Source organism: Suricata suricatta, chromosome 2 (assembly GCF_006229205.1).
Source record: "Suricata suricatta isolate VVHF042 chromosome 2, meerkat_22Aug2017_6uvM2_HiC, whole genome shotgun sequence".
Taxonomy (NCBI): Eukaryota; Metazoa; Chordata; class Mammalia; order Carnivora; family Herpestidae; genus Suricata; species Suricata suricatta.
The window spans coordinates 90,450,342-90,463,014 of NC_043701.1; the positions used below are offsets into that span (position 1 = coordinate 90,450,342).

General features: G+C 34.8%; 1 protein-coding gene across 1 annotated transcript in view; it reads right to left on the reverse strand.

Moving 5' to 3' along the window:
- AGMO (alkylglycerol monooxygenase) overlaps positions 1 to 12,673 on the reverse strand; it is a 318,725-nt gene that overhangs the window by 151,461 nt on the left and 154,591 nt on the right. Inside the window, exon 11 of the mRNA XM_029919039.1 lies at positions 11,805 to 11,921. Coding sequence (XP_029774899.1) covers positions 11,805 to 11,921 — 117 coding nt within the window. The remainder of the gene's footprint in view (positions 1 to 11,804; positions 11,922 to 12,673) is intronic.

Here is a 12,673-nt window from a genome sequence, read left to right on the forward strand (position 1 = left end):
AGTCCCAACAACCTTACAGATAAGGTATCATTTTATTTGCTTCATATATGAAAAAACAAACAAACTGGGAATCAAAGAATTAAGTAATTTTTCCATCATCACATAGAAAGAAATGATGCCTCTGAAATTTAAAATACACTTCCCTAACCTCAAAGGATGACAATGCTGGAATAAATATGAGCAACAAATTTAAATGGTCGGGGGCAGAGAGGATGCATAGCTAACATTCACGGTCAGATGAATACTGTTTTCATTTGGAAGTGGATGAGTAAAAGTGAGAAGTTGAATGCACATTGCTTCAATGATTCCCCTACTCACTGACAGTGTTTGTGTTTCACTTTAATGAGAACACGAGAAGTGTGATACAGCAAAGTGGCTCACAGAGTTATCAAAGCATTACGCACTCTCTGCTCTTTAATGAAATATTAGAGGTAATTTCAACTCATTATTAACTAATATATACACCGACAAAACTGCATCTGCATCTGCATTGTATAACCAATAAGCAAAAGCCACTGATTGCCATTCCTGTTCACATCTCCTACCCCGTCTCCACACTGCCTCATAAATCAACCCCGACCTCAGAGACAACTTCTATCAGCTCTCTCTATTCAGCACTGTATGCTTGGATGGTACCCAGAACTGAAAAGGGATTTAAAAGTTTCCAAAGCAATAGGTTAGTAGATGAATATGGATGAGTAATCAAAAATATGAAATGTTGAAATATTTTAGAGTACGGGAACAGTGCTAGGTGTCAGATACAAGAGGAGAAGCTCAGTGGACAACAGAGTGTTTTAGTGGAGAGCTATCAAGTGCTATTTGGATATGTGGAATTCAGTAGCGACTGCTTTGGGATAATGCAGCCCAAGTACCAACAAATTATTTTCATGGTGGTAGAAGTTACTAGGTCTATTTGAGCAGATTAACGATTGTTTAAGGGAAACATTTTGTCTCTAAAGAAAAACCTTCTTTCACCATATTGCTTCATTCTGATTCCTTAGAAGAAAATTCAGATGAAGGAAAGAAATGATTCGTGCCCAGAAACTACAGCATAATTTTAAATGCTCCGTAAGTATATAGGGTTTGGAATCATGCATTGAATTTATAAGCCATGTAACCATAGGCAAATTATCTGGCATTTCTAAGGCTCTTTTATGTGTTTGGTACATTTGAAATAAAATATGAGTTTGGCAGCAACTATATTAAAGTACTAAGCAGAGTGCTTGGAACAAAGTATAAGGTGAACTAATGGTTATAATATGAATATCATTTTTACTATTTTTACACTATACTAATTTTTCATATGGGACTTAGGTTAACCTTGATGAATCACAATGAAACAAAGAAACACAAACAAAAGGTCCATGCACTATTACTCATATCATAGGAAATTCAGAGGAAGGATAAAATATATTTTCAACTCTGGTTAGGGAACTTATGATCCTTAAACAAAAAAAGGGGGCCTTGAGGAGAACTCCTTTTTCTGCAAATTGCTTCCAGGCTACTAGGGTCAGAGTAAAAAACAACTCAATATGTTTATCCATCTCCCTAGTCAATGCCTCTACCTGGCTGAAAGGCACCTGAAATTTAGCATGTCTAAAACTCTGTATCTATTTCCTCCTCCACACTAGACATCGCTAGTTTTCTTTTGCTTAGAATGGTACATCCAGCTTCTCCATTGCTCAAGCAAAAACAGAACAAAACAAACAAATGAAAAAAAAAAAAACACCAAAAACAAAACTGCCACTCATCCTTGACTCTTCCTCTCACTGTCCACTTAAAATACATCAAGAAATAAATGTCAACACTGTATTTGAAGTACATCCAGAAGAGATTTGTTACAAGGAGCTGTTTTGTGAACAAAAATTTGTTCCATCCCAACATGATCTTCACCACAATTGAAATATCCTCTTGCCTGGTGTCCCCACTTATAAAATAGTTTGTCTATTTAGCGTGGCCTTCTACATACTGTTTTGCAGCCAGAACTCTAATTTTTTAAAGACATATGTTATATCATATCATTATTACGCTCTAAATGCTCCAACAGCTTCAATTTCTTTATTTTTATTTCTTTTAAGTTTATTTATATTGAGAGAGAGAGAGAGCAGAGAAGCAGAGAGAGAGAGGGAGAGAGAAAATCCCAGGCAGACTCGGTACTGCCAGCACAGAGCCTGATACAGAGCTCAAACTCACAAACCGTGAGATCATGACCTGAGCAGAAACCAGGAATCGGATGCTTAACCAACTGAGCGCCCCGAGATTCAACGTCTACACAGGCTAGAACTCAAAGTCCTTACTCTGGCCCGTATATAACAGAACCCCTTATCATATGGTCCCTTAGTAATCTCTCCGCTGTTCATATCACAAAGTCTGTTCTTCCTTCCACATGGCAAGCATCCTCCCCACTCAAGTCTGTTTTATTTACTCTTCCTTCTGTTGGAACAACTTCCCCCAGTGACCCTGATGATTCATTCCTTCATTTCTTCAGGTACTCTTCGAACGTACATCCTTGTCTGTCACGTAAAAAGTAGAACTTTTCATAGTTATCTATAAATGTATTCTGTTATATTGTTCTCTATACAACACTTTTATACAATTACAATTTATACACTTATCATTTCTATAGAATTGTACATTTGTCCATTTTCTCTTGTTTTTTGTTGTGTGTCCTGCCCCACTAGAATGTAAGCTCCATTAGAGGTTATATATTTTGTTATTCACTGTATATTTCAAGCATCTAGAACATTGCCTGGTGCATAGTCAGTACTCAAATATTTTTGTAGAATAACCAAATGAATATTTTATATTTTTGTTTTAATATCCATGCCTTTATATTAATACTTTCTTAAATTATTAATTGGTTTAGTCAATAATTTAATATGATAACATTAAATGTTTAAGTTCCTGCCAATATTTTAGTTTCTTAAAATTAAAAATAAATTATATTAAATTAGTTAATAATTTAGTATTTAATAATTCAATATTAATAATTCAATATTCATACATTGTTTATTTTATTTTTTAAAAAATTTTAAATGTTTTTATTTATTATTGAGACAGAGAAACAGAGAGTACGCGGGGGAGGGACAGAGAGTAGAGGGAGACACATAATCTGAAGCAGGCTCCAGGCTCTGAGCTGTCAGCACACAGCCTGATGCAGGGCTTGAACCCACGAACTGTGAGATCATGACCTGAGTCAAAGTCAGCCACTTAACTGACTGAGCCATTCAGGCACCCCTCATATATTGTTTAAAGTGTTAAATATGTTAACTTTTAAATTCTTTAATATTTATTTCATTCCTTAAAGAACAGAATTGTCTTAAAAGTATTTGAGTTTAAAGGAAGGTAAGATTATCATATGATAGAATTCAATATAGACCATATATACTTCCTTTAAAGAGTCTACTTCTCTATTTAACTTCTAAGGTTTTCTGTAGAGCATCCTTTTATAAGCTAATTAAGGCATACCAGCAGTTATATCTACTTTCTACATATTCATTTCATGAAAGTTTATTGAGCATGTGCAAGGCATCATAATAGGTATAAGTTTAAGAAAGTGAGCAAGATAGACAAAATCCCTACCCTAGATATCATAATGCTTTAATCCCTGATTATATGATCATAGGCCAGCTACACTAGAGCAAAAAGGACAAAAACAACACATAAAATAGGATGTATAAGCTTTAACCATAAAGACTTAGACTCCTGTGTTTTAAACAATATGCAAAATGACTTTAAGATTGTTAGTTTTTTATAACAAATAACATTTTATTTTTCATTGGGTTAAGTCCCACTTCATACCATCCACTGTGGGCAAATGTTTCATGTAAAATATCGCTGTCCTAAAATGGAATTATTGTAAATTAACCTTTGAATGCATTATAAGTTTTTCTCACACACACAAACACAAAAACACATGAAGAAAGCTTTATCAAGCAAGGAATTATTTTTCCTTTTTAAAAGTTATCTTTCAAAATCAGCAGTGATTTCAGTTGCCTTTATTTCCATTGAAGTTTCCTAGTGCAGGAATCACTGTCCAAATTTGTATGCCTGAAGAACTCTACTCTGTGCAACTAACTGCCTTTTAAGGAAACAAAACAAAACAAAACAAACTACCTCAGAAGCAATGCTAATTACACAGGAACTCGAGTAGAATTACATGTTTGATGCAAAGTGCATAATCAATGAGCTGTGGGAGTCCTTCCTTTGCTCACAATTATAAAGGAGAAACCTTTTTTTCTTCCTGCCTGGTTTATCACCCTCTTAACCTTACATGGGAAAACTTTGTCAATCAACGTAACTCCCTTTCACATTTGCCCACCTGACACATCTCACAAAGCGAGGAATCAGCTCCATACACTGTGTCATAAAATAATAGTGTGTTTCTCTAGAAACAAATTCTTTCCTAAAACTTGGTGTTTCGTCAAAAATGCTTTGATAATATTTTCTATGATTTTGTTTCAAAGGACTTCAAAATGAAAATGTCTGGATTTTGTTATTATAACAAGGTAGCACATTTTTACGGGTTTCTCTGAAAGGTATCTGAGAAGAACTAGTAAAATCATTATTTTGATTCAAAATGTTTATCTTCCCAAACATCGTTATAATGAGGCCAAAGTCACCTAATGCTTACACCTTTGTGACATCTGATGTGAAGGCAGCCGACGGGTTTGCTGGCACAGCTGCTGGGCTGCCTCTCCCCCCATGACTGTGGGGTCCACCTTCCAGAAGCCGGGAGCTGCTGGATTTGACATGCTGACGACTGAGGCTTGAAGATACTTCTCACTATTGTAACAGACTCAGGAACAGAACCCCAGGGGACACTATCACACAATTTGTAATCCTATCTGAATCTCAAAAATGTATCTTGAAATAAGACTTTGCTCTTTTCAAACACTGTCAATATTGACCATAGTCTTTCTTCTAAATGATCAGATTCCTCTAGGTGGTTACTACTGAAGGAAAAACAAAGGAATGTAATTAGAATGAACATTTTCCAGAATTTTAAACAAACAAAAGAAATAAGAAGCAAACTAATTATATCAAAAGAGAAAATGTATTGGCTAAAAAAGAATAGTATGCTGTTCAGAAACACGGGACCAATGTGGAATCACTGCATTTCTACAAAAATTTGTAAGAAATAAAAGAAAATATTAAATTTAAAAAACTTTAGCTGCGGGACATGTAGGTGGCTCAGCCAGTTAAATATTCAACTCTTGATCTGGATTATGGTTCAGGCCATCATTTCACCGTTCATTCGTTCAAGCCCCACATTGGGCTCTGCACTGACAGTGTGGAGCCTGCTTGGGATTCTCTTTCCCCTCTCTCTTTGTCCCTACCCTGCTTGAGCTCTCCCTCAGAATAAATACATAAGCTTAAAAAAAAAAAACTTTAGCTCAGTATTTAAAGAACAGTTATGTTACAGTTATACATTAAGCTATGATTCCACTCCATTAAAAAACAAAATGAATGTACTCCCCAAAGCAAGAAAACAATATCTGGTTTATACTCACTGGAAAAACAACAACAACAAAAGTTTGTTTTCAAGACACTGGACACAAGGCAACAAGGTCAGTGATTCCAGGAAAATAGGACATAAATGACGTGACCCCAGATTACCAACTTAAGAGAGTTTTCAGGCCTCAGAACAGAGGGACCCCAGGGGGCCTGGTAGACTCCCTGAGGTGCGGCCATGGAGTTGGGATTTAGCATAAAGCAAGGAGGCTACTGTTTGGAAGACAGGGTACCAAAGCGGAGAGAGGTACATAGAGAGAACTCTAGAATTCAGGTCCAGTATATCAGACCATTCATCTGAGAAAACTATGGAGGTGAGAGAAGGATTAGTAGGGTTTGTAATATTAGAGCTTACAAAGGACCTGTGATAGTTCATGGCCAGGCTGGATAACCTCATGGTTCACTGGGCACTGAGTAGAGAACAGAAGAGTCTTGATTTGGTATTGGGTAATCATTAATCCAAAGGTGAGCAACCTCTGAATGAAAAGGTCATACAACAGTTTCTGGAAGGGATCTGTTCTGACATAATATCTTTCTTGGTTGATCAGTAAAACTATTTTCAGAGTCACTGAAGCTACTCTAAATTATCATTGTTTGCTTCAAGACCTCACTGAAATCCGTACACCAACTTTCACTATACTTGTGATAGAAAACTCTTTATTTTCTTCACTAAGAAACAAGTAGAAATATAAGCTATATTTCTTTCAGTTATTCCCCAAAACACAAAAGATAAAAGAAGATATTAAAAGACAGCGTTAGAAAGACAAATTTTCTTTTCATGAGGATAACTTTTAATAAGAAAATACATCTCCTCAGAACTGCATATTTAGACTTTGAGTTTTCCAAGTTGAGTTAAAATGTCTAACTTTTACATATTTTTTTCATAAATCGAAATAATATCTTCATTCAAATTATAAGCAGTTTATGATTGATTGTGTTTATTACTAGTATTAAAGGAGCTACCTGTTAGTGATCAAATTTTGGGACAATACTAATAATATGAAGATATGTTCAATTTCATAGTTAATGTTTCATTATTTAATGTAAATGGTATTTTTAATGTGTAATTTCCCACTTAATTATATTTCAATTTAGTGTACTAAAAGTATGTTTTCCACTGGAACTCACAATGATCACTCTTCCAAGTTCCTGAAACTTATGCATATCAGACAGGTAGCTTTTCAAAATACCCTTCCTTTAATACACACGCATTCCATTGTTTCACGGCTTTCGGTTATAACTGATGCTCATTTTGGCTCACATTTCTTTTTTTCACATTACCTCAGCTACCACCAAAAACTTTAGAAAATTAAATTAAATCTCAGTGGTCTGTACTGAAAAAAAACTAAACATTGGATATTGACTTGAAAGCTTTCGTGTAAGACCTAAGCTAGATCTAATTTGTGCAAATGACTCTGTGTTATGAGAGTACAATTGAATATATTGATTTTTAAAAGAGTCTTTTAAAATATGTCAACATGAAAACATTAGTTACAAAATTGTAGTGCCCATAATATTTTACAGAGTACAGCATACAGGGGAATTCAAAACTATAAAAATCTGTTTCCAAATTTATATTGGATATTCTCAGATGCCTCATTAACTTGAAATATATCATCAAATAATCTGCGTTAAAACCTATCTGCAGTAACTTTATTACACATTCTAAGACTGTTAAATATTCAAACTCTTTTGAGTGTGTCTATTATTTGAAAGGATAGCATTGCTTTTACAGTTTTACTTTGGAAACATGCTAGTGTGTCCATATTTTCATTTCAAACGTGTATTCATGATATCACCCCATGAACTGGACCCTGGCAGCTCAGGAATTGATTTCCCAAGCATTACTAAACCAAAATCAACATAAAAGTCTGTGGGTCATATCACTAAACTAAACACTATATATTTAAATGTATGCATTTCAAGTTTCAGCAAGAGAGGAATGTGCCTTTTACACCTTTGTGGTGGCCATCAAATTGCTTTTTTGACTCCCAAAGTTATTTATACAGAACTTGCACACATAAAACAAGTAAGTATTTATCTACTCTGGTATATGCATAAACAGAAAAGGCTGTGGGACCACAGCAGGGCCCCCAATTACAAGTCAGCCACAACTTTTCTATGTGATTATTGGCTACAGTGAATCTGGAAAAAAAATATTGCTGTTGGATGTTAACGTCTTCATATGCTTTTACACATCCCTGAGACGAGAAAGGCACTACAGAATCTTACAAATAAGTGACCTTTTTTCCTAGTTGCACAGCATGTTTTTAGCAAAGAAAAACATGTGTGGGAAACAAGCAAAAACACCTTTCAAAATTAATTTGTGTCAGGAATGAAGCTGTTTCCAACGCTAATTTCAGTCTGAAAAGGATTTCAACACTTGGCATTTCTCTTTGTCAATATATCTATATGAGTTTCTGTTTCTGATGGCAGCAAAAAAATCTTGTGGAGCCTTGCTATAAGTTGCATCTTTTAATACACACTGTGTCTAGCGACATTTTTGCTAAGGAAGTCCTCACGCATGCATGGACTCTCAAATCTCTTGGTGAACTTAACTTTCTATTTCAAAATAAAAATGGGTAAATTTCATTTTCTTTTTGATTGTTTTTAATGTTTATTTATTTTTGAGAGAGAGAGAGAGAGAGAGAGCGAGCAAGCACGGGTGAGGGAGGAGCAGAGACAGGGGGACACAGATCTGAAGCAGGCTCTAGGCTCCAACATTTAAGGATACAGCCTGACACGGGGCCTGAACCCAAGAACTTCAAGATTATGACCCGAGCAGAAATCAGAAGCTTAACTGACTGAGCCAACCAGGTGCACCCCAAATGGGTAAATTTCTAATTTTATTTCTATAAATTGGCATAATTTATTTTGGAATTTTGTTTAGTAAAACTTAAAAAATGCAATAACAAACTATACTCAACAGTGAGGTGTATATCAAAAGTTAGATACTTAGATGTAGATGATGTAGCTTTTCTTCCGGTTTCATTCAACCATGGAAACTATGAGTACGTATATATTTCAGTAATTATTTAGGTAAAAAAAACTAAGATAACAAAATGGAAACTAGAATTCATTGTGTTTTGTTATAATCAGTAAAGTCTATTATATATTTTCCTGTAGCTTTTTAAAAGTCATTGCCTTTGAACAGAGAACACATATAAACTTATCTATTTTCACTACTCATAACAATGTTTGGTTATTAATTTTAAATTCAAAACCCACAAGTCTGTATTAATAATACCAATTAATAAGTTCTTTCAATAATGATAAAAATTAAAATGGGCTTTCCTTAATATGTAATCTAGTAATGGTTATAATAACTTTTTATAAACCTATTTTATTAGTAGAATACCAAGCCACACGCTACTGGTTGCCCATCAGAAAATATTTGCCATTTCTTCTGTTCTAATGCTCTGCTGAGTTTGTGCAGGTATAAAAAAGGAATGTGCTCAAGGGGGAAGTGAGCTCTTTTCCCCAGGGAATAAATTATGTGTGGCATAATTCATTCATGGTTAATTCATGAGCTGGTATTAGTTATTGGTTCAGTGTGGACATGTGAATTAGTCTTGAATAATGAGACTTGAAAGACTATTTGCTTGGAAATATTCCTGAGCTTTTTTGTTTCCTCCTTCCTAAATAAAATGAAATTTATAAGATGTTCTAGAAGAAGTGAACTTGCTGTCTTTGGTAACAGTCTGTGAATATAGGATGCTTGAAGTTGCTGTAATTATCTTATGATGATGAATGTCAACATAATTATAGAGAAGACTTTTTGGAAGCTCTTCATGTTTGAACTGATAAACTAACAAATCCCAGAAACAGTTGCCCCTAAATCTCCAGTTTTATTTAAGACATAGTTCATCAGATATTCTGTTTTTTAGAGCAGCAGATATATATCTACAAGACACTCACGCCATAGATCCTTTAAGTGAAGATCCCCTGCAGGAGAGTTCATATGTCCTCATGTATTTTGTAAGTGTTTATAGAACTTTTTTTTGAAAACAAATTTAAATCATATATTCATATTTATCTGAGAAGGATTTATAAATATCTAATATTTGTTACTTTTGTTTACTCAAATCGCTCTCCCTTTTCCTATATACTATCATTAGTTAATTTTCTTTCTTTTTTATTTTTTTTTATGTTTTTGATTTATTTTTGAGAGACAGAGAGAGAGCACAAGCAGGGAGAGTCAGAGAGAGGGAGACACAGAACCAGAAGCAGGCTCCAGGCTCTGAGCTAGCTGTCAGCACAGAGCCCAATGCGAGGCTCGAACTCACGAACCGTGAGATTATGACCTGAGCCGAAGCCAGACGCTTAACCGACTGAGCCACCCAGGCGCCTCTAGTTAATTTTCTTTCAAGCCATTCTTTCTTCCTCTCTGACCATGAGGATCCTATGGAGCTGAGCCTGCTCTCCCATTCATGGAAGGATAACATTGACTGGTTCGGTGACATCCAGATGAACCAAACCATAACATCAGATTCCAACTTGGGTCCTTAATTTCTGCAATTCTTTGTTTGGTGGCATTTACAGCTAGAGCTGCTGGTAGCCATCTTGCCACCAGGAAGGCTGAGAGTCTGTGGGAGAAGCTGCACTGAGAAAAGTGCAGCTACAAGGAAGAATGAAGTTCCTGATAACACTGTTTGACTCATTGAATCAGTACTGCCTGAAGAAGAAATAGTCCAAACTCTTCACTTACAGGAGTTAATAAATTTACTCTGGGTTGAGTATCTGTCACATACAACCAATGAGTCCCACCTAACACACTCAATAATCTACTTCAAGCAGACTTCTTTCTTGTAATTCACTATATAAGATGTATGGAGTATTTGTAATTGTCCCAGTGGAATTATTATGCTAGGAATAGTAAAATAGTATGTAATTATTAAAAATAATTCCATAGGGTTTTATCTTAAATTTTTAAAAATAGGGGCGCCTGGGTGGCTCAGTCGGTTAAGCCTCCGGCTTCGGCTCAGGTCAGATCTCATGTTCGTGGGTTCGAGCCCCGCGTCGGGCTCTGTGCTGACAGCTAGCTCAGAGCCTGGAGCCTGCTTTCGGTTCTGTGTCTCCTTCTCTCTCTGCCCCTCCCCCTCTCATGCTCTGTCTCTCTCTGTATCAAAAATAAATAAAACATTAAAAAAAAGATAAGGATGTTAAAAATAATAGCATACTGTACCCATATTTTTCTGCATATATTATTTGTTAATTTCTATATGGAATTTTAAAAACTCATCTCTGTAAATAGAACAGACTTATTCATGGAAAAAAGTAATTTATTTTGCTTGAATTCATGGTCCACTGATCCCATTTGTATTCATTTAAATGTTTCTCTGGATTTTTGTATCTTTTTTTGGAGCTTTTCACACTATTCTTTATGTCTGAACATAATTTGTCATGTTTTTATTTTTATCTCATTGTCTTTTAGCACTGTATAGTGGGTATTTTTTTAAATAATGGATGACTCTATTAATACATCAATTTTCTCTTAATTTGGCTTTAAACTCTTATATAAGTCATTGACTTTCTCAGGTCTGTTACCACATCTTTGTGTTCTAGAAGTTTAATGTGATTATTATCAAATGTGCTGTATCATTTTGATAGTCTTGCTTTTTAAATGTTCATAATTTTAATTTTTTTAAATTTCATCTTCTGCATCTTCAAACATACTAAATTTACTAAGTTTATATTTTCACTTAATTTCCAACATGTGTTGTATTTGATAATCTGGGTCTGCTGTTTGTTGTTTTTGGTAATGCTTTGTCCTGATGACTTACTGTCTCCCAGAGTGGCCCTGTGCTCTTAACTGAGTTCATAACCATTGGAGCTTTATCTGTGGGAATACTCTGACACTTGGGTTTACGGGGATTGCTCCAAGCATGCTTTGAGCATGGTTCTTTTAGACACATGAGACCTAATCTGAGAACACTTTAAACTGACTTCTGAGTTTAGGTTTATAAATCAATGGTTAGTATAAATACCAGACCCATATGCAGTGAGAGTTGGTTTGTGGTTAAAAATTCTCAGGGAAGACTTTTTATTCTGCCTCCCCAAAGCCAAGTCAATATCAATACCATACAATAGGATAAACATTCTACACAAGAACACTTGGGATAGAATTAATTTACATTTAATAGTCTAGAAGAATTAAGTCACCTGTTTAAACAGGAGATAGTGCCAACATTGAAGTTGAAATTACAGAAGAGAGCACAACTATAATATGAGAAGATAATTTTCATTTTCAGACCAAGAGACAGATTGTTGTCTCACAAAATTTCACTTACAGCTTTATCTGCAAAGGTCTCTTCATAAAATGCTAGCGTCAAGGCAAACTGTACAACTGCATATATCCTTAATAGTTGGGACACCGATGACGCATAGGGCACTTCTTTCCCCGTGACCTAAGAAGACAAGAAAGAAGCTTTTCCTTTATCTTGCTCTCTGGCTTATTCCTCTCATTGAAATTCACAGTAAGTAAAGACGAGGTGTGCAAGAGAAAGGAAAATCCTTGCTGCCTTTTTATTTTATTTTTTCCAAAATGACTCAAACATTCCTTTATATTTTGATAGAAAAACATAAAAGCTCAGAAACTTGTTCTTCATTTCAGAAGCATCATGATTTTAATTTAATCTACTTTAAACAAACCAGTATAAGAATTGAGTCAGCAACATTTACTGATGACAAATACAACAAAAATGAACATAAAAATATGAAATATGATTACAGAAATATGTCCATGATTATACATAAAAGTAAAGAAAAATAAAAAATGGAAGGTGATTTGTAGTAGTGGAGATAATTATGCCTAAAAGGGAACTATTGTTTTGTTGGAAACAACTTTCCTAAATTACGGAGCTTCCAAGAAATACTACAACTCTACATTTATAATGCAAATTTAGGCACAGATAGGACTTCAGAATTTTCATTTTGGATTGTCTATTAAAAAACTAGAAAAAAAAAATATATGGATCATCGCTAACTAAACTTTCCCGAGCTGAAATAAGCAAATTATTTTCACCTGTATCAGGTTTGCTCATTGTTACATAACTGATTTTGAACATAACTAAAAATATCTGGGAAATTTCAGCAAAGCAGCTTTCATAACGGGGTGAAAAAAACATCCTTATGTAGATCAAAAGTTTTAAAAATAATG